The 23,289-nt window shown below is 39.5% G+C and overlaps 1 protein-coding gene across 1 annotated transcript; it reads left to right on the plus strand.

The window, feature by feature from the left end:
• The first annotated feature begins 2,293 nt into the window (after window positions 1–2,293).
• On the plus strand, window positions 2,294–13,118 carry LOC136225861 (uncharacterized). Its single transcript, XM_066013998.1, has 5 exons — window positions 2,294–3,368; window positions 4,123–4,859; window positions 4,952–5,035; window positions 11,908–12,642; window positions 12,719–13,118. The coding sequence occupies exons 1-5, from the start codon at window positions 3,278–3,280 to the stop codon at window positions 12,848–12,850; spliced, it is 1,779 nt and encodes a 592-aa protein (XP_065870070.1). The 5' UTR covers window positions 2,294–3,277; the 3' UTR covers window positions 12,851–13,118.
• The last annotated feature ends 10,171 nt before the right edge of the window (window positions 13,119–23,289 follow it).

A 23,289-nucleotide genomic window follows, 5' to 3' on the forward strand; every position in this document is an offset into this window, starting at 1 on the left:
AACCAATTTTTACGTACCAGTATAAAATTTCTCAAAATTAAGATAGATTTAAAATATAAAAGTAAGATTGAGCCGTTTTTAACAAACTTTGAGAAATTTGTCGTCTATCATAAATTAATCTAGTTGAATATTGTAATTAAATACAAATTTAATGAGTTAATTAACCAATATGAATTTTAATTAAATATAACCTCAATAAGTTACTTTTGTATTAACAGGTCGGTTCCAGTATTTTAGAGGCCCTATGCAGGGTCGGTCCTAATATTTTTATGAGTTTTAAGCGAAAAAGGAGATAAAGAAACTTTTAATAAAAAAATTGTACTTGAAAGTTTAAAATAGAAGTTTTGGCCTATTTTAAACCTAAAATATCATATTATTTGATCATTTTCTATACCTTTAAAAAATTATTATATATACAGTAAAAAAATAATTTGGACCCCTTTTGGCTCATGCCCTAGGTAGGGATGGCAACATGAATATCATACTATCCGACCCTAATGGGACTACCCGTACCCTGTATAAAAGGGTATGTGACGAGTATGGGTTCAAAACCATTACCCGTTAGGGTAATGGGACGAGTATGAGAATACCCCAAGGGTACCTGGTACATCTTATCGGTCATAAATTTTTTATATATTAATAAATATCATTGTTTTTTAGATGTAAGATGTGAGATTTAAACCCCAACCTTTTTTTTTTCAACCATTGAGTGATACCACTAAGCTAATTTATTCTTATTAATCAAGGTTCAATTTGTTCCATTTTTAGATAGATGATTTATTAAATTTATACTTTGTTAAATTTGTAATATTTTTTGTTTTATTTATTGACTCTTAATGGGTAAGGGTACCCGCGGGTACCCGTGAATTAAATGGGACGGGTATGAGATGCGAAAAGCATACCCGTTAGGATAATGGGACAGATACGGATAATTAAAAAATAAAAGGGTAAGAGTTTGAGATTGACATTACTCGCGGGTACCCTACCCGTTGCCATCCCTAGCTCTAGGCGGTCGCACTCCTGGCCTATACTTAGGGTCAGTCCATAAATATTTGGACATTCTTATGAATTATTATCCTATTAAACTATAATTTTCATTTTGAAATTGTAAAAATACTCAACATAAAAAAATTGATCCGTACAAATTGTTATGTAGTTTTTTTTTAATAAAGATTGTTATGTAGTTAACTCAATATGTTATATTAAAAAAATCATTTTTATTAAATCACGTCATAAAATTTAAATACCAAGCACAACCCATATAAACCCACAAAACATACATATATTATTTTTAAGGATAATAAATGATTTGCGGTGGTCCACAAATAATCAGAAATTCTTATAAATATATTGTTGTCCTATAAGATTATAATTTTCATTTTGATTTTGTAAAAATACTTACTATAAAAAATTGATCTATACAGGTTGTTATGTAATTAACTCAATAATATAACTAAATTAGTGAATATTAATTGTGTCCTAAAAAATATTTTAATAAGTAAATCAATATATAATAAATTAGTTATTTTAGGTTGAATATATATTAACATTTTGGTTTAAAAAAAATTAAGATCATAAAAAATAATTATTAAAATTATATAAAAGTAATAATTATAAAAATAAAAACAAAACATATATGAAAAATAAAAAGTAAAGAACTTTATATAATAATAAGAATTATATTTTTCTTTATTACGAAAAAAATAGAAATAAAAGAAAATAAGAACAAATATCTTAAAGATTGAACTTCTTCCCTCACAAACAACTCCACTATATTTTTACTATCCAATTTAACGCTATATTTTACTATAAATCAAAGTCTACATACTTTTTAACTATATCAATTTTAATAATGATCAAATTTGAAACAATTTTGATCGGAGACTTTTATAAATCGGAGGTCGTAGGACGGCCATCTATGCGATCTGCTCCTAGAGCCGGTCCTATATTTATTAAATATTCAATCAAAATTTAATCAAATTACTAATTTAATATTGTATACCTTTAAAATTTATGGAGATAGAAGACCGAAACTACCCCTCTCACCGTGGTTCCAGCAGTCGGAGGAACCGGGTGCAAAAGATAAGAAAAACCTGGCCGACCCATCACAAAGATGACCCGACAAAGGTACGGCATTTGGCTGCTGGTGGCGGTTGAGTCTCGAGTATGAATTGTAGGCGGAGATTTTAAAGGTCGATAAAGACAAGAAATTTTCAACGAATAAAAGGCAGATACAAATATTATTATTTTTATCAATTAATTAAACAATAAATACATATTTAATCCTCAGGAAAATCATATTCAGTTTTCTCACACACAAAACACTTCCTCCCTAATCTCCTTCCTTCTCTTCTTTCCTCGGTCCAATTGCAAAGACTGTTTATCTCTTCGCCTACTCTTCACAGGCAATCTCTCTTTATGTCTCTACTGATTAAACTTCTGTTTGGTTTCCCTTTCTTATTGATTCGCTGAATCGCCTCTGTTTAGGCGTTTGATTAAACCGCTGGTGGAGGATCAATATTGACTTTTGTCTTCAATTTTTGGTTGATTCCAGAGATTGTGGTTTAGTTGATTGATAACTCTGTTGATGATCAGATAATTTCTATCGCCTTTTACATTCTTCTGAGTAGGAAAAGAACTTAGGTTTTTAGGTCGAGTTTTGTAGGCCGACAACTATAGACTTTTGAGGTTGGTGGGTTTTTACCGGTATGGGCCTGAGGTTTTCCATAGTTGATTCGTTTTGCTTTTCTTTGGTTTAGACCGCCTTTTTCCGATTTTCTTGAGGAAAAAGAAAACCACAAATTTCTTTGTATGACAAATAGGTTTCAGAAAATGTTGTGGTGATACTTGCTTCAGCGTATGTTATAATTATATTTGATTGGTTGGTTGATTTTGACTGGTGAAAGTTGTTTTTCACTCGAAGAGTGTTTACTCACTGAAAAGTACATAGTTCAGAAAGAAGCATACGAATCTCTAATTGCAGTGTATAGGGAGGGCTATTTCAAGGAATTAGGTATAGATTTTCTTTTTCTTGTGATGATGATGATCAAAATCATCAAGTGAGAGTTCGTGTGAATTTGGAGATACATATAATTTTTTTGAGAGATTTTGGTTTCGGCCTCTCGGTTTGTGAGTCTGATTGTGAAGGGAATTGAATTGATATTATTGGATTTTTTTTTTTGAAGAAACACTTCTTGTGGGTATTTGAGGAGCTTAATACAAACAGAAAATAGGGTTTTCTTTGGATTCTTTCATCTGATCATGTTCAATTACATTAATGGATAAAAGTGAGCCCGAACTAGTGCCACAATGGTTGAAAAGCGGTGGCAATGCAAGCCACCTATCTGCATCAGCGTTATTGCATTCAGGTAATAATGGTCGAATTGACACTTTTGTTGTTTTCCATTGTTGAGAGATTGTAGGAGTACAAATAATAAATGAAACCTTAAAAACTCGTCTTGTGTAGTCATACTTTTTTACATATGTTTCTGTTTGCCAGCATCTTTGATCTAGAAGTCATTTCAGATGAATAGATATAGCTAGTGTCTCCTAGTGATTTACCTTATTATTATGAAAAGGGGAAAGAGGCAACCGGGGGCTAGCTTGCTTTTTGAGAGAATATGTGGGTCTTGATTTCTGCAATTTCATTCTGTGGCCATTTTTAAGCCATAGCAGACCTTTTTCCCTCTTTTTCCACATCTCTTTATTTTGTTGGAATTTGCTCTCTGTTCCCTTGTTTTCGAAGAAGCTCTTTATTTGAATTATCTAATCCAACTTAGTAGAAACATTTTAGATTATTTAATGATTCTTCTAGTAGTTTTGTTCTGTTTTCAGCACCAAAACTAGTATTGCGTAAGGAGTCTTTGCTATCAAATCTATTACTGGATTCATTTCTGTTTTGTTTAATTAGAACTAGAAAAATTAGCTTAAGAAATAGGGCAAATCCACATTTCACGGTTTCTGCTATTTTTGCTATCTGTTTTTCTAAAAGTAACTAAAATAAGCAATTTTAATTGAATTAAATTTCAAATTGTGAAAAATCCAAAATAAAACAACAGGAAACAGGTCCTCAAATTACCAGATAAAACTATGTGTGATTTATTTTCTTCTTTTTTGCTGTAGATGATCATGCTTTAGCAAAGAAAGCACAGTACAGATCATCTCTTAATGGTAGTGACCGCTTATCAGTTTTGGAGAGAACCACTTCTGTCTTTTTTCGCCGGAGTTCTAGTAGCAATGGTTCTGCAAATTTGCGTGCTTCCAGTAGTTTTAGTAGAAGTCAACGTGATAGGGATTGGGACGATGTGAATGACTACCTTGATAAAGAAAAGTTGGTCCCAAGTAACTATAGGCACCATGAGCATTCTCATCTGCTGAGTAAATTTGACAAAGATAAGTTGCAACGTTCACAGTCTGTGAATGCAGGAAAGCAAGATGACACGTGGTCCAAGAAAGTAACTGGGAACTTGACTAATGTCAATAAAAATAGACAAAGCAATAGCGATGGCAATGGTCTACCCTTTAGGGTTGCTGGTATTGGTACTGCACATAGTACTGCGTTTGAGCAGGACTTCCCCTCTCTTGGAACTGAGGAAAAACAAGGCAGCATAGTAAGGGTATCTTCTCCAGTATTAAGTACAGGCATTCATACTGGAAATTCAGATATCGTTGACAGTGACAACCGGAAATTGCCTGTAATAGAGGTGCCAGCTGTTACAGGAAGTAGTACCGCTGAAGTTCCATCACCTCAGCAACCTGTTCCTCCAGCCTCAGCTACACCATTGCCAAACATCATGACAGGACTCAATATGGCTGAAGCATTAGCACAAGGCCCTTCTCGTGCTCGCACTCCTCCACAGGTGACATCGATGTTCCGCCTAAAACATTTAGCAATTCATTAGATTGAAAATCAGGAACAGAAGTTGATATCTCTTTCTATTTCCTATTGCAGTCAACTGCTGGGATACAGAGGTTTGAAGAACTGGCTATTAGGCAGGCAAAATTGATCCCCATGACTCCAACACCAAAAGCACTTGTAAGACTTGTTGCTACTTTTTTTTTTTTGCGTAAATTCGTTAATGAATGTGTAGATTTGCAGTAATCAGTACCTAATCTTAGTGATTGGCAAGACTTACTGCAGGATTTATATTTTCTGTTTTAGATGGACTTCTCTTGGCTAATCACTGATGCATAGAGTTTTGAACTATTATTGAGGAATGTTATTTTTAAAAGAAAATCTAAGCTGACATTTTTTGCCATCATTTGCATATTGCTTATTAAGTCTAATAAAACCATCCTGAAGATTAGTAGTGTGTATCTGGTTATGTTAACACGAGAATCTATATAAGTGATTTGAGTAGAAGTGATTGTTAATGTGATGAACACGTGAGGCTCTTATATAATATTTGCTACTTTGGCTGTCTTTCATGAAAATTGATCAGACAACAGTGTGTATTAGCCAGGCTGTCTGGGGGAGCTGTGATATTTGAGCCCTTTATAAATATTTTCTTGTCCTATGAACTCATTCTTTGTTCAATAAAGAAGTTAAAAGTAGCCCAATTCATCAGACAAAAAAACCCATTTAACTGGAGTATGAAGCTTAACTGCCACCAGAACATTCTATATTTCTGAATCAGAGGAAAGGAATATTACAACTATAGTTATCAATTTCATTGTAACCACACAAGGGTTATTTGAAAGTGTTTTCTTATTAAGTCTAAAGGTATTACAAGTATATATATATATATATATACAAACAACCATTAATACCCAACTACTTACTTCCCAACTACTTACTTAAATGCTAGCTACTAACTATATCTAATTAATATTGTAACACTCCCCCTCAAGCTGGAGCATAGATATTTATCATGCCCAGCTTGTTACAAATATAATTGACTCGAGTTCCTGGTAAAGCCTTGGTGAACACATCTGCTAATTGACTTCCGGTTCTGACATGTGGAGTTGTGATTGTACCATCCTCCAACTTCTCTCGAGTAAAATGACAGTCAACTTCTATATGCTTTGTTCTTTCATTAAACACATAGTTCTTTGCAATATAGATAGCTGCTTTATTATCACAATATAACTTCATCGGTTTTATCTGGTCAAACCCAATTTCGCCAAGTAGACGACGTAACCACACAAGTTCACACGTAGCCTGTGCCATAGCTCGGTATTCAGATTCTGCACTGGATCTAGAAACTACACTTTGCTTCTTACTCTTCCATGAAACTAGATTTCCCCCAACAAATACACAGTACCCAGTAGTAGAGCGTCTGTCTGACAAATCTCCAGCATAGTCTGCATTAGTGAAGCCTTCTGCGATGTGATGTCCATGATTTTGATATAACAAGCCTCGTCCAGGAGCTCCCTTTAGATATCTCAGGATGTGAGTAACAGCATCCCAATGCGTTGTCCTAGGTGAAGACATGAATTGACTTACCACACTCACAGGAAATGAGATGTCAGGACGAGTAATTGTGAGATAATTCAGTTTGCCCACAATTCTTCTGTATTTCTCAGGTTCTTTGAGTAAGTCACCATCATCAGACTTCAACTTCACATTGGGCACCATCGGAGCATCACAAGTCTTTCCCTCAATTAGACCTGCATCTTCCAACATATCTAAACAGTATTTTCTCTGATTTAAACAAATTCCTTTCCTACTGCGAGATACCTCTATTCCCAAGAAGTATTTCAAAGGACCAAGATCCTTTGTCTGGAAGCAAGTACCAAGGAACTTCTTCAACTCCTTAATCCGATCAACAGCATTTCCTGTAATTATGATATCATCAACATACACAACCAGAAGAATGCATCCAGAGCTAGAACTGAAGTAGAAAACAGAGGGATCATATGCACTTCTGTGTAAGCCGAATTCCATTATTGCGGCACTGAATTTACCAAACCATGCACGAGGAGATTGCTTCAAACCATACAGAGACTTTCTTAATCTGCACACCTTTCCAGACTCCCCCTGAGCAACAAAGCCAGGAGGTTGCTCCATATAAACCTCTTCATTCAGGTCACCGTGCAAGAAAGCATTTTTAACGTCCAGTTGATGAAGCTCCCAATTGTAAGTGGCAGTTAAAGAAATGAACAGACGGACAGAAGTAAGTTTAGCAACAGGAGAGAAAGTATCGAAATAATCAAGACCATAAGTCTGAGCATAGCCTTTAGGAACCAGGCGAGCCTTCACTCGAGCAACAGTACCATCAGGATTCATCTTAACAGTCCAAATCCACCGAGCACCAATTTTCTTCCGATCTTTTGGTAAGTCCACAATGTCCCAAGTGTGATTTTGTTCGAGTGCCTTCAGTTCTTCTTTCATTGCCTCTAGCCAATCAGGATGATTCATAGCCTCTGAAATGGATTTTGGAACTGCAATGGAATCTAAGGTAGCTACAAAACACTTGGAATGGGGTGATAAGGCATCATAAGAAACAAAGGAGGAGATAGGGTAAGTGCAAGACCTTGTACCTTTCCGAAGAGCAATAAGGAGATCAAGACTTGGTTCAGAGGAAGGTGTAGGATCTGGAGCCGAAACAGATGAGGTATCATTAGTGACTGGTCCTGGAGCAGGTGTCGTAACCGCAGGCTGCACACGCCTAGAATAAACGTGACGAATAGGAGGACGAGGGACAACCTGTTCACTTACAGTATAGATCAAAAAATCATCATCAGATGTATCAGCAGGAAAAGAGGGTGAAGGGGAAGATGGACGGAAGAAAGACGTATTCTCAAAGAACGTGACATCGGCCGACACAAGATAGCGCCCCAAGGATGGAGAGTAACAACGGTACCCTTTTTGACTTCGAGAATATCCCAAAAAGACACACTTGAGAGATTTGGGGTCAAGTTTGGAGACTTGAGGACGAATATCGTGTACAAAACAAGTACACCCAAAAATACGAGGGGCAAGAGAAAATAAAGATTGAGAAGGAAATGGAATCTGACCCTGAAGAACAGCGGACGGCATACGATTGATGAGGTAACAGGTAGTGGAAACAGCATCTGCCCAAAACACTTTCGGGACTTGCATTTGGAACATGATCGCCCGAGTGACTTCAAGTAAATGGCGATTCTTCCTTTCAGCTACACCATTCTGTTGTGGTGTAACAACACATGACGTTTGATGAATAATACCATGTTGTAGAAGGTATGATTGAAAAGTACTGGATAAGTATTCTTTGGCATTGTCACTTCGCAAAATACAAATATTTTTATTAAATTGAGTTTTAATCTCAGCATGAAAAGCACAAAAAACAGTAAATAAATCTGAACGGTGCTTCAAATGATAAAGCCATGTAACTCGAGAAAAATCATCCACAAAAGTCACAAAATAACGATAACCAAGTTTAGAAACAATAGGACAAGGACCCCACACATCAGTGTGAACTAAATCAAAGACAGACTCAACACGTTTATTTATTCGAGGAGAATATGGGACTCGATGGTGCTTAGCAAACTGACATGCTTCACACTCCAAAATAGAGTTCCTTGGAAGACTCGGACACATTTTCTGCAAGACTGGAAGAGATGGATGACCAAACTGACAATGAAGCTGCAACAGAGAGGAGCTTGTACAGGCAATTGGTCTTAGCACCGCTTCAGTGGAGTCAAGAACATACAACCCATTCACCAGTTTCCCTCTACCAATATTCTGTTTCGTCCCAAGATCCTGAAAAAGGCAATAATTTGGGAAGAAAACAACACAACAATTAAGGGCTTTGGTGAGTTGACTAACAGATAACAGATTAAAAGGAAATTGAGAAAGACATAAAACAGAGGATAAAGAGATTTTGGAGGTAGGATGAGCAGTTCCATGACCATTTACAGGAGCGGTGGCTCCATTAGCTAAAGTAACAGATGGCAGATTGGTATTAGAATCAAAAGAAGAAAGAATACCTGTGTTACCAGTCATGTGATCGGTAGCACCAGAATCAATAACCCAACTACGGGATGAGGTGGAGAGACAAGCAGCCCGATTACCTGTATTAGCCAAAGCAGTAGTAGCGGACTGGGAGGCACCATGATCAAGAGACAGTTGCTGAAGTCGAGCATATTCATCAACAGAGATAGTGACAGTAGGAGTAGAACACGAAGATTGAGGGGATGGTAGGATACCATCACCAGCAGCAATGTGAGCAAACTTCCGATTGTTACTTTTCTGCGGCCGACCATGTAGCTTCCAACAGTTCTTCTTAATATGTCCTTTACCGCAATGATGGCATACCTGAGGACCACTTTGAGAGATACGGTGAGTAGTGGAATTCTGAGGACCACTTTGAACTCCATGTGTCGCATTGCTCACCAGAGCCATTGTCTCTTGAGACATCACATAAGACGTCTTTTCAATATCCTTACACACAGGAAGAAGTCGACCATAGAGGTCAGCAAAGGAGGGAAGTGTCCCACTGGTCAATATCTGGCTGCGTGCTATTTCAAATTCAGGACCAAGACCCTCCAGAAATCCAAGAACAAATACACGATCATCATCCTCTTGCATCTGCTTAACATCGGCTGTCATAGGAAATCGAGTCCGCTTCTCCTCACAAATCTGCTTACATTCATTATAATACTGAAAGAAGGTGCGACCCTTTCTCTGAGGACGATAATATGAAGACAACAAGTTATGAATATGAGTCAAGTCTTGTTTACTAGCATACATAGACTCTAAGTATTCCCACATTTCTTTGACAGTATCACAATGAGTCACAATGTCATCAATAGTAGAGTCCAAAGTATTCTGAATCAAATTAAACAGTTTATAGTCTACCATCATCCATTTCTTCCTACTTCCCTGATCATCTCTAGGTGGAGGATTATTACTCAAATGATCTCCCAAATCAACACTATTAATGTACCGAGTAATAGTACGTTTCCACTGAGTGTAATCCTTAACTCCAGTCAATTTTCTGTCCGTAATTCGAGTGGTACCAACAGTAATTTCAGTCATGACTTTCTTATCCCTTTCCTCACTCATTGTCAATCCAAGCAAATGACAATTACCACCAAAAAATCAAAGAACACTAAAGGCACTACTAATAATTCTAACAAGACCAAGATAAAGTAGAGCAAATATAGCAGCCTCAATTGAACAGAAAAAAATCAGATCAGAAAAAATGGGACAAACCGAACACAAACCGGGGTAGCCACAAAGAAGGAGACTGACCGGAGTTACCAAAATCAGAAACTGACCACACAGACGGGCCGGAGATACAGAGGCGAGGCCGGGAGAAGAAAGACGGCGGCGATCGGAGCCGCCGCGCGTCGGACTTATGATCGGCGCGTGAGGCCTACGCGCGGCCTTTCTGGTTGGCGGAGTTGAGCGACCCGACAGATCGGCGGCAGAGAAATCCAATGGAGGGGGCGGTGAGATGAACGGAGGTGTTTGAAAAAACGACTTCCAACCCGGAGCGACCTTTACCGTTCAAACTCAGAGAAACAATTTCCTAAGCCAAAATGCTTGGCTCTGATACCATGTAACCACACAAGGGTTATTTGAAAGTGTTTTCTTATTAAGTCTAAAGGTATTACAAGTATATATATATATATACAAACAACCATTAATACCCAACTACTTACTGCCCAACTACTTACTTAAATGCTAGCTACTAACTATATCTAATTAATATTGTAACAGTTTGTAATTAATTTTATTAGATAATACATAGTGAAATACAATGTGCCTATGCATTCTGTTATGTAGTTCTATCTTGGAATACTCTTATGTTGCCAAATATTACATTCAACATAGCTCTTATTTTCTATTTTGATTTGTGCACATGCATATTTGTTTCATGTGTGTGAATCGTGAGTTGATGTAAATTAAAGGAAAATTAAACGATGAAGTTTTGGGAGTTTTACCAGCTCGATATGGGCTTCTGTACATGTAAATGTATACATCTGTTACAAGTAGCAACCCCTCTTCTCTCTATTCATGAAGCAAGTCAGATGAGTAATTTTGAAAAAAAAAATAAATACTATTGTTGTGATGCTATTGTTAGCCGACCCCGAATCATTTGGAGGAGGGTGATCGAGAGTGATAGGACGAGGGTGATCGAGAGTGATATGAGTTTACTGGGAATTGAGGAAAATATGGTAGTGGATAGGACGGAGTGGAGGGAGCGAATTTGTGTCGCTGACACGACTTGATTTCACGGTTTTATATAATGGTTCATGTTAGCCGACCCCGAATCATTTCGGGACTAAGGCTTTGTTGTTGTTGTTGTGATGCTATTGTTAAGATCAAGGGGCATTATTTGTGCACAATTTACAATCAGATATTCACTTGAGGGAGATGATCTTGTATAGAATATCCCTAGCTCTTATTTATCTGAAGTTGGTAATACTCATCTAATTGGGTGGATATATGTTGGTCGAAGCCCACTTCTATGTGAATGTAAACAGGTACAGTATGTGGAAGCAAGTTCTTCACTAAAACTTAATCACTATACTCACCTGATACTGTAAATAATTTAATTATCTGTTTTCTGGTTCCAAGACTTTTGATTAATATATAGAGTACAATAAATTTAATTTCATGTGTTTGCAACTTTGCATGTCTACTTGTAAACAAACTCTTTGTTCACTTAGCCAAATATTTTATGAATGATAACTGCTGAAAAGTAATTTTGGAAGTCATAAAGGACGTATCCTTTGTTATGTGAGGGTGTAGTTGGACTCTACACGAAGAAATACATACTTGAAAAGTATTTTGATAATTAGTATTGTCAATCCAGAAAGATATTTTTGGGTATTTTTCTTTAAATTTCAATTATGTGTTGAAAAAAGAAGGAACATAAAGAACCAATTAAAATGGCTAATTCTGTAATCAATTTGAGCCGTATATCTGATTTGCGTAGGTTTATACTTGTATGTAACGATGTTTTCATTTTGTAGGTAGTCAGTCCTTCAGAGAAATCAAAACCAAAGATTGTGCTGCAGCAAAATTCTCTCCACCTTTTGAATCATACCAATTCTCCTGCAAGACCCGACAGTACAAAAGTTTCTAATGAGAGAAGGCTTCAGGTTCTCAAACCAATAAGAGAACTAAATGGCGTTTCTTCAGCTTCCAAAGATGGCTTGAGCCCTACAAATGGAATCAAAACAGTAAATAGCCCTGGTGGGAGCTCTCCATTAGCCAATGCCGTGTCTGTTCCTGTGAGGAGCATTGGCAACAATACAAACCATGCTGCTGCTGAGCGTTATCCATCTGTTTTTCGTCCAAGTATAGAGAAGAGATCAACATTTCATGCACAGAGTAGGAATGATTTTTTTAACCACCTGAAGAAGACATCCTCTACGAACTCCACGTTGGTAGTTACATTGGCATCCTCCTCAGAGAAGTCTGGTGAATCAGTCTCACAAGTTACTGCAGCTTCAGTTTCTGAGCATGGAAGAGTGTCCTCATCATCTGATTTGTCTGATGTTGATAAAAGAGGCAAATCGGTTGATAATGGCGATGCTTATCATGCCCTTCATAAATTTGGCAACGAGGAGAAGGATTCAAGCCGTGATGTGACTCCTAACCTGGATGAGGAAGAGGCTGCCTTCTTACGTTCGCTCGGCTGGGATGAAAATGCTGGAGAAGATGAAGGTTTAACAGAGGAAGAGATCAGAGCTTTCTGTGAGAAGGTATTTTCTTTTGTTGCCTTGGATTATAGTGAAATGAAATGGTTGAAAAAGCTCATTTGTTGTTTACCATGTGCAGCACAAGTCAAAAATGGCTTCATCTAAAGTTGTTGGCAGCATCCAGCCAATAATTTGGTCGGGTTCCTGCAATAGCAATAGTCGCGTTGGTGTTTCTTCATGCACTCCAAGTTCATCTGACTCGGATTCTTGATTGGCAAGTGAAAATTGAATGGTGTTTTGTTGTGAAAATGAAATGTGATGTTGTTGGTAGGAAGTGTAAATGGTCCATTCCTGAAGATAATGTGATTAATTAAATTTTTCTAATCTTAGCATTTTCTGATGTGTAAAAGGTTGAGAAAAGAAGGTAGTAGTAGCTTTGTAAAAGGGTCTGGTCTGCTTGGGAATTATAGGGTATATGAAATTTAGAGATTGATTCATTTTCTCAATGGAAAAAGAAAAAGGAAGCAAGAAATTACTTATTATTTTCTGTTTCATTTTTTAAGTTTGAGGTTTTTCATCACCTGATACTCTCCAATTCATTAACTAGATAATTGTGTTAAAAAAGCCTTTTACACCGTTAGTTTGAAGAAGAAGGAGGAGGCGGAGAGAGAAGGGAGAGAGAGAGAAAAATAAAAAATAAAAAAAAAATTGGTTTTTTCCGTTTTACCTCTTGCCATGTCATCCAAACTAATGGTGTTAAGCCATTATTCGTTTTTCGGGTAACGACGTATAACATAGCCCTTTTCAGAGGTTTTTTTTGAAATACATGAAACCACGTGAAATTTTTTTTAGAATTTATCCCATCGTTTTATATATAAATAAAGTAAATAATTTATTAGTTTTTAGGCTTGTATATATTATACTAGTTATAATTTTTTGTTTGAGTTTAGACAAAATTAACTATAGAAATCATTCACTATTATTAATTAATTTACATTATCGATTAAATGAAACATTAAATAAAAGCCTAAACCATTTCAGAGTCTTTTAAAATAGTGCATTTTAGTCACTTTGTCTTCCAAATTTAAAGGGCAACTTATTAACCATCCAAACTCTCTAAAAATGATATAACATGTCTTATTTTTTTTAGTCGTGAAGATGTTGATCCATGAGAACCACTTACCTTTCAGTTGACTTTGCGGTAACGTGTCTTTCAGAAGAACGCTACATTGCATATAAGAAGTCAATCGAAAGACCATCGGTCAAGATCTTTTCCAACTAAGAAAAAAAATAAAGGGACTCTTATGTCACTTTTGGAGGGTTAAAGTGAGTAATGAGTTGCTCTTAAGTACAAAGAAGTAAAGCGACCAAAACTGACAATTTTAGAGGTTTCATATGGTTTTTACCTAAATCAAATACTTCTTAATTATTTTTTGTAATGTAATTCGTAAAATTAAAATTTATGAAAAAATTAATAATTAATTTTAATACATACTCTTTTAATAAAAAAAATAGTTAAATATTACATGAGTAAATAATTTATTATTCTGCACTTTTTTACGTAATAGACTGTTTAATCCTCTTATTTTGAAACATATTATATATCTTTTGTCACCTTTAACCCTTTGAACTTTTTTTTTTTTTGTAGATTTTTAACCAAATATATCTTAGCGTTTGGGATAGCTATAGTGCGATAAAAAAGACCATATTAATACGTTATTTTATGTCTGTCTATTTATGCCTAATATAATGGTTAAAAATCCTAAAAAACAAACAGAAGGACCAAAAGATTAACAATGACAAAATATATGGACATTATAATGTGTGTTTAAAAATAGGATGACTAAACAATGTGTTAGGTAAAAAAGAGATGACTAATAAATTATTTAACCATGTTACATTATTGATTTTTTTAAAATGTAACATGATAAGAGTGTTCAATTCTTTATATATATTGATAACATCGGGATATTATCCAAGGGATTAAAGGAGATATTTACCCAAACGACTGCGTATTCAACCGGTCTAAGAAGGCCATGGCGTATCAAGCAAAGACATCCGATGGGCGGATCACCGAGACTCCGCCACACGAGATTCGTAGTCAAACCTACGTTAGATCCGCCATCACCCTTCGATCCTCCAGCTGAACAGCTGAGCCGATTCCTCAATAAAGGCAATTAATGAGCTATTAATGAGCTAACGGACATACTTAAAGGAAACCAGTAACCGCCATTAATGAAGCATTAATGGAGACTTTCTAGTTACTAAGGGTTACAACTTCATGACTATATATAGCTTGCATCTCAAGCTATCAAGGTACACATTCTCACAATCCTAAAAACCCTACTTTGTCAATTCAGTTTATTCCTCCATACTCTATACTGACTTTGGCATCAGAGCTTCCCCCCGTCGAACCCAACGACGCCCCCACAGGGACGGAAGCTAATCGGAAATTCTCCACTAGTCATCAATTGGTGCGGTGAACGTGGAACCCTAACCAAATAAGGGTTTCGTTCACATTGTAAGACATGACGAGTGGAGGGTCAGATCCCACAAAAGGGATTGAAACACCATCGGTAACTCCATCAACCAATCCCTTAACAAACGCTGGCTGCGTTGATTCTGAAGCTCCTATGGTGCATGGTGAAGGAAATATGTCACCTGACTCGTTTCTTGAAATATGTGCGGGATCCATAGGAAGGGAGTTTGGCCCGGAGATGGAAAGCCGCTTAAGGTCGTACATAATTCCCCACTTCGACGTACGACACCAACTCCTGCGGCATCCCAATGGCAGAATGTAACCATAGGACCAAACGCTCGTGATTCTTCGTTTTTTCACTCCCAACTTGCAGATTCCACGGTGATTACTTCCATGGCAGCCAGCGACCTGCCATTGAATCGGCGACTGTTTTCTGACGGAGCAGAGGGGAGTCAGAGGAATGATCAAACTTTTCCTGAGGGATCAACCAACCCAAGGATTAACATTGGCGGGTCTCGAGCTCTTAATAACGCCAGGTCTAATCCCCCAGAAGGCGGACCAGAGGGTCGGAGACATAAAAAACGCAGGAAGACGAATGGCAGGGGACGATCAAAATCTCCATCTCGCTTAAAGCATAGAGCTTCCTGACGAGGTAGATCTCCTCCGCGCCCAGAGCGTAGGAATAGTAAGCGACCAGTTGAGGAACCTCGTCAAGATAGGCAACACCCGCCTCCGAATCAAAGAGCTAATGGTCAAGCTCCACCAGGAGGACGTGATGGGAGTGGTTCGCCATCGGATCCTTCATCTAATTCCAGTTCTTCATCTTCTCCGAGTAGATCCCCACGTAGAGGACGCTCCAGGGAGAACCCCGGGAATATAGCGGATCTAATTAGAGACGAAGTGCGCCGCCAGAATGAAGAGAATATGAGACATAATCCATTCGCCAATCGGATTCGCCCTTTACAGCGTGGACCGAAGCTGAGGAAACGGATAGGCATTTTAAAATTCCTAATATCCCAGTCTATACGGGCATGGACAACCCTGAAGCCCATGTCAGGAAATACCGCATGTTGCTCAGCCTTAACCGAGCCAGTGAAGCGGTATTATGTCGGATGTTTATCACCACGCTTGGCGGAACCGCTTATGATTGGTTCCAATCTTTACCTCCTGGATCAATAGACAGTTGGGATCAGTTTAGTAGAGAGTTTTGTGCAAAATTCGCCGGGTGCATCCCTCCAGTGGTCAAATCGCGGAAGCTTTTTGAATTGAAACAGAAAGCAAATGAACCCCTTCGAGAATATGTAGACAATTTCAACAAATTGTGTATACGAATTGTTGATGTGGATGTCTCCATGGCGGTGGAAGCTCTAGTGAAAAACACCACGTGTAAAAGCTTGCAGGAAGATCTGATCAGAAAGAAGCCCAGAGATATGGCAGAATTGATAGAAAGATGCAAGAATTTCATGGAGGTGGATGACATCCGCAGGGAGTCAGTATCTCCGCCCAAGAGGGACAAGGAAGAATCTCGTAGACGGGATAAAGAGAAGGACAAACATCCTGACTCGTCATCCAGAGGCAGGCGTAGAGGCTCTAAGAACAAATCGGCATACGTACCATCGTTTACACCATTAAACGCCTCCAAAAGCGAAGTGCTGATGTGGATAAAAAACAGCCAGCACAAACGGAGCATTTCATACCCCGAACCAAAAGGGGGGAGTACACCAACACGGGGAAAAATCCCAAAAATTATTGCAAGTACCACATGAGGAATGGTCATGATACAGATGCGTGTTGGGAGTTGGCCAGGGAGATAGAAAGGCTTATAGAAAGGGGAAAGCTAGACAGGTTCGTCCAAAATGATAACAAGAAAGGAGATAATGATAAATCAAGGGATGATCAGAAAAAGAAGGCAAAGGGGACCATCAATGTCATAGCAGGCGGACCAGGATATTAACTTGTGCTGAAGAGGGCAAAGACCACCGATCTGGATAGGGCATCACTCAATCGCCCTTTTGCGGACGTAGGCCCAGAGGTTCCCCCTCACGTAGATGCTCTAGTCATTACCATGATGGTAGAAGGATGGGAAATGAAAAGAGTAATGATTGACACTGGAAGTTCGTGCAATGTCATTACAAGAGGAGCATTCGCCAAACTTATGGTCGATCCTGTCCAAGTGGAAACCACTATTGTGGACATCCTAGGAGTAACAGGGCACACAATCCAAACGAAGGGATAGGTAACGTTAGATTGCGAGTTGGCAGACGAAGATCAAATCTGGAAGGGAGATCTGGAGTTCTCCATTATAGATGGTCAATTGGCCTATAATATCATCCTGGGTCGGCCTTTCATCTCCGAAGCAGCGGCTCTCATCTCCATCCGCCATATCACCATTTACATCCCCACGGCCAAAGGAGGAGTAATGGTCAGAGGAAATCAAAAATTTGCTCAGGAGACATATTCGGCATCCTTGATGATTCGCCCACAGTCTAAAGATGACGAAGAAGAGGAACTTGTCACAATGGCTCTGGGTGAAACAGAGATGTACCTTATGGCGGATGAAAAGCAGGTACGAATTGCTAAAGGGCTAAGAGGTGAGATTAAGGAGGCTATTACAAAGGTTCTCCATGAGTCAGAAGATGTTTTTGCATGGAAGGATGAGATTCTACCAGGGATTAATCCGGATGTGATCACTCATAAGCTCAATTTTGCCGAGGACGCTGTCCCAATAGCACAAAAGCGGAGAAATCATGGTCCTGAAAGACAGAAAGTAATAGAAGAGGAGATTGCTAAGCTTAAGAAGGCGGACGCCATCGAAGAAGTACTTTACACACAATGGCTGGCGAATGTGTGCTAGTAAAAAAGGCAGGCGGATCATACCGCATGTGTATTGACTTCACAGATCTTAACAAAGCTTGTCCCAAAGACAACTACCCTCTACCGTGTATTGATATTCTAGTAGATGGGACTGCGGGACACGCCATGTATTCCTTCACTGATGTGAAGTCGAGTTATCACCAGATCCCGATGGAGCCTTCCGACAGAATCAAAACTTCATTCATGACGCACCAAGCAACCTATTGCTTCAAGGTCATGCCCTTTGGGCTTAAAAATGCAGGAGCGACCTATCAACGTATGATGAACAAAATATTCGAAGAAAGCAAAGGTAATAACTTTTCTGTCTACGTGGATGATATGATCATCAAAAGTTCCACTGTAGAAAAGCACGCAAATGATATAAGAGAGATCCTAGGTGTACTCCGACATCACAACATTAAACTGAATCCAGAGAAATGTACCTTTGGGACGACATATGGAAAATTCTTGGGATTTATGATCAGCCAGAAAGGAGTGAGCCCAAATCCGGATAAAGTTAAAGCAGTCCTGGATATGAAAACACCACAGAACATCAGAGAGGTTCAACGCCTGAATGGGCGTATTGTGGCCTTGGGCAGGTTCATCTCCTGTTCGGCCCGCAGGTGTTAACCCTTTTATGAGGTGATCAAAAAACAAAGACATTCGAGTGGAATGAGGACTGTAAGCAAGCTTTCGAAGGGATCAAGCGGTTTCTCACGGAACCACCTCTGATGAGTCGGCCCATGAAAGGTGAGAATCTCTACATGTATGTTTCAGTTACAGATAAAGCTGTTTGCACAGTCATGATCAGAAAAGAGGATGGATAGCAGTATCCAATCTATTATGTGAGTAAAGTGTTAAAAGACGCCGAGACCAGATACTCCAAATTGAATAAAATGGCACTGGCCGTTGTCACCACCTCAATACGTCTCAGGCCCTACTTTCAAGCACATACTGTCATAGTCCGCACAAGCATACCCATGAGGAAAGTATTGCAAAAGCCAGAAACCTCGGGGAGATTGATAGAGTGGGCGAATCGCTTAGGCGAATTTGATGTTCGTTACGAAAGTCGATCTGCCCTGAAAAGTCAAGTCTTGGCAGACTTTGTGAATAAATTCACTGGAGAAGGTATGAATCTCCCCAAATCTAAGGTTGAAGAATGGACGATGTATATAGATAGGGCTTCTTCGGCGCAAGGCGCAGGTATAGGCATCGTGATCAGAGGCCCCCAATATATAAAATTGCATTACGCATCAAAATTGGACTTCCTCGCGACCAACAATGCAGCGGAGTACAAGGCCTTAATATTGGGACTACGCCTGTTAAAGGAAATCACTTCCGAACGGATCGTAACCTATAGTGATTCCAAATTAATGGTCAACCAGGTAATCAAATTCACTGAAAAGTCAAATATGTCGAAGAGGTTAAGAAATTATGTCGAAGAGGTAATCAAATTTTGAGGTGAAAGATGACATTCTGGCCAAATATGTCGAAGAGGTTAAGAAATTGCTGAACCACCTCGAAGCCAAAGAAACCAAGTGGGAACTGATCCATCTGCCCCGAGGATCAAACACCGAGGCTGATCACCTAGCTAAAATGGCTTCAAGCAAGGAGCATTTGGTGGATCTACAGTGCCCGTTCGAGGTCAAAATAGCCCCGGCATTCGCCTCAAAAGAGGCATCCTTACTTGCATCCATCGAAAGTGATTGGAGGTCACCAATTCGCCAGTACCTGATAGATGGAACTCTATCCCAGGACAAAGAAGAGCTCGACGGACGGTAAGGAAGGTCGCCTATTTCTCCGTGATAAATGATTGGTTATACAGAAAGTCTTTTGGCCACCCCTGGTTGAAATGCATCGTGACAGAAGAGGGACAACAGATCCTCAAAGAGTTGCATGAAGGCACATGTGGAGCCCATGAGGCGTCTGCCTCCATTTTAAAGAAGTCCCGGTTAGTAGGATTTTATTGGCCCACAACGGAACTTGATGCCCAAAAGTTAGTGGAGTTTTGTCATAATTGCCAGGTGCATGCAAACGAATCACACACAGCTAAACACCATCAAAGGCCCATCATCGAAGGTCGGCCCTTTGCAGTTTGGGGAATTGATATCATTGGTCCCTTTCCTCCTACCAAAAGACAGAGGAAGTATGTGGTTGTGGTTGTGGATCATTTTACTAAATGGGTAGAGGCCGAAGCTGTCTCCTCTATCAACACCGAACGAATGGTGGAGTTCGTCAAGGATAATATCGTTGGAAGGTATGGGGTTCCCCACACGATTATCACTAACAATGGGACGCAATTCAATTGTGGAGAGTTCAAAACTTTCTGTGAAAAGCTGGGGATCACCTGGACAGGTCCATACAGAATAATCACCAAGATTGGATCCGCCACATTTAAACTTCAAGACATGGAGGGGAACACACTGCCACGTACGTGGAACATCCAAAACCTCCGCAAATATTTCACCAGAGAATAGAATGTAATCAAGGTCTTGAGTACTCTTTTTCCTTTAGTAAGTTTTTATCCCATGAGGTTTTTCTTATTAAAGGTTTTAATGAGGCTCACATGTAAGACCCACTTGCTATAATAAGGCACATCGCCATTCAATAAAAAGAAACTTTTGTCCTATCAATTCTTTTTTAAGTATTTTCTTGTAGCAATATAAATATTCCAGATTAAAAAAGAAGGGGGGGCAACAAACGCATTCCCACACATAGGATAATGCTATCATGGCATAACCTACTTTCTCACTCAAAGATAGGAGAACAATCTCAACGGCGGGTCTATCTACCTCAAAGATAGGAAACAAATTGATCCCCGTCAGAGATAGAGTTAAAACATTTTTCAGACGTGAGATCTTTACACTCTCGTACACTCCGGATCTGTAAAATCAATCTCGGGATGAGCAAGTTGAACATACGCCATGATCCACTCGCCATAATAGTAAGCTCGTTCCCCTGCCAGGATCTCTGTGTCGAGTAAGGCAGCCTTATGCTCTTTAGCATCCGCATCTATCTTCTCCTTCAATCTAAGGATCTCAGCATCCTTACTCTCATTAAGAGCAACGACAGAAGCAGCGTTCGCGTTGGCAACAGCGACCTCCTTCTCTAACCTTTCTATGGTTGCCTTGTCCGCCACTCTTTGAAGGAGATCCGCTTCCATGGCGCGCATGCGGGTGTATACCTATCAAGGCAAAAGCCAATTCAAACAAAAGAATAACAACAAACTCTCCCTCAAGGAGATCACTCTTTCATCCAAAAATGCAAATAGAGATAGAAGAAACTTACCGTAAGAAGCTCTGTTTTCCCCATCTGGACATGGGCTGATCCCGGGATCTTATTTTGACTCTCCCATACCTCGCCTAGTTGACCAAGAGCTTCGTCCAGATCATTGATGATGGATTCATTCCTTATAGATCCTTTGTCACCATATTTGGCGGACCAGTAACCTCCTAAGTCCGGCTTCACCATCTATGCAAGCATTAAAAAACAGAAAATAAGATCCAAGTAAGAGAAGAGAAAATGATAAGATAGACGCACCTCTTCAAGCCTCGCCATTGGTTTCTCGACTCTTATGGCATCCGCTAGTAGCTTCCCTCCACTGCTAGACACAGATTTCTTCTTCTTTGGGAGAGGAGGATCAACCATATCGCCAGCAGGACGCTTCTCATAACTCTTACGGGGATTCGCAATCTGCCCCTTCTTTCTAGCCTCTTCCTCCTTCTGTTTCTTTTGTATCTCTACAAGGGCGCGACTGGCCTCAGACAAACCCCTGACAAGGGAACAATAAAATAATCAAGGTTCAAGGAAAAACAAAGTTACCTTCATCAAGTTGTGTAAACTTCACGTAAGTGATCTTGTCCCCTTCCCGGCGGATCAAGGGAATGTCATTCATCATAAAGTCCAAGGCATCAGCGTATGTCCAGGCATCCGCCTTGATACTTTTCAGGAGATCCGCCACTTCCTCGTCACTGTCCGTCAATATACGCATGTCTCCATCCATATGCAAATGTTTGGCATTCCAAACCGACGGAAATCCTAGAGATTCGCCCTCTCTTATCTTTACAAAGAAAAATCTTTCATCCCAAAGATGGACATTTGACATCTTACCGCAGAAGGGCGAATAAGTTTTGAATTTAGCGAAAGTGAGGAAAGATTCGGCCTTTCGCTTCGTCGATTTGTGAAGAGACTGAAAGACACGAGGGTTACATACTACCCCTAAGTTTGAAGCTAAATAACAATCCAGAGCTAGATCTAACCAACCATTTGGATGCAGCTGGCAGACAGTGATTCCAAAGTATGCCAAGATGTCCGCCATCATCTTAGGAAGAGGAAGCCGGAACCCTCTTTCTACATGACAACTATACACAGACAAATATCCACTTGGCGGACAAGCGGGTCACTGATGAGCAGCCGCCAGTTTAGTCTCGTAATTCTTAATCCATGGATAGCGATCCGCCAGATTCGCTAGATCCGCGTTGCTCATACGAGACGGAGTGGACTCCGCACGTGGTGCCTTTTTCCTAGACGGGACTGAAGAAGAAGCCTCCATCCTAGAAAACTGCCTAGAATCTATTGCCGGAGCAATGCGAGAAACGGCGACGGGAAGGTTCTGAGTCCTACTTAAACGAGTTCTATAGTTACTACACATCGAGTTACACAACTCGGCTAGGTCGCAACTGGGAATACCTTCGGAAGAATCGGAATTTTCCGAAGAGGTAGTCCAGCTAATTACAGTTTCAGAGGAAGTGGTCAAATTAAAGAGTTCGAAGGTAGACTCAAAAGAAGAAGAACTCCTAAACATTCAGAAAACAGAGCGAAAGGATTCACTTACATGAGAGTTAAAGGCTTTGAGGATTCTGAACTCCGGAAAAAGCTCTATAAAAAGCTCAAAGGAAGACGAAAGAGAAAGACGCAAAATGAAGTAGAAAGAGAAAAGGGAGAGGGAATAAGGTGTTTTCTCTTCCCTCGAGCAGCGCGCCTATGACATATGTCACCCAACGAATGGCATTGAACAGAGTGGCCATCAATGCGAATCATCATGACGACGCGCGAAGAAGCTCAAAAGCCCTAAAGGACTTTAAAGGAACTTTAGGGGGGCTTCTAATAACATCGGGATATTATCCAAGGGATCAAAGGAGATATTTACCCAAACAACCGCGTATTCAACCGGTCTAAGAAGGCCATGGCGTATCAAGCAAAGACATCCGATGGGCGGATCACCGAGACTCCGCCACACGAGATCCGTAGTCAAACCTACGTTAGATCCTCCATCACCCTTCGATCCGCCAGCTGAACAGCTGAGCCGATTCCTCAATAAAGGCAATTAATGAGCTATTAATGAGCTAATGGACATACTTAAAGGAAACCAGTAACCG

Source organism: Euphorbia lathyris, chromosome 4 (assembly GCF_963576675.1).
Source record: "Euphorbia lathyris chromosome 4, ddEupLath1.1, whole genome shotgun sequence".
NCBI lineage: Eukaryota > Viridiplantae > Streptophyta > Magnoliopsida > Malpighiales > Euphorbiaceae > Euphorbia > Euphorbia lathyris.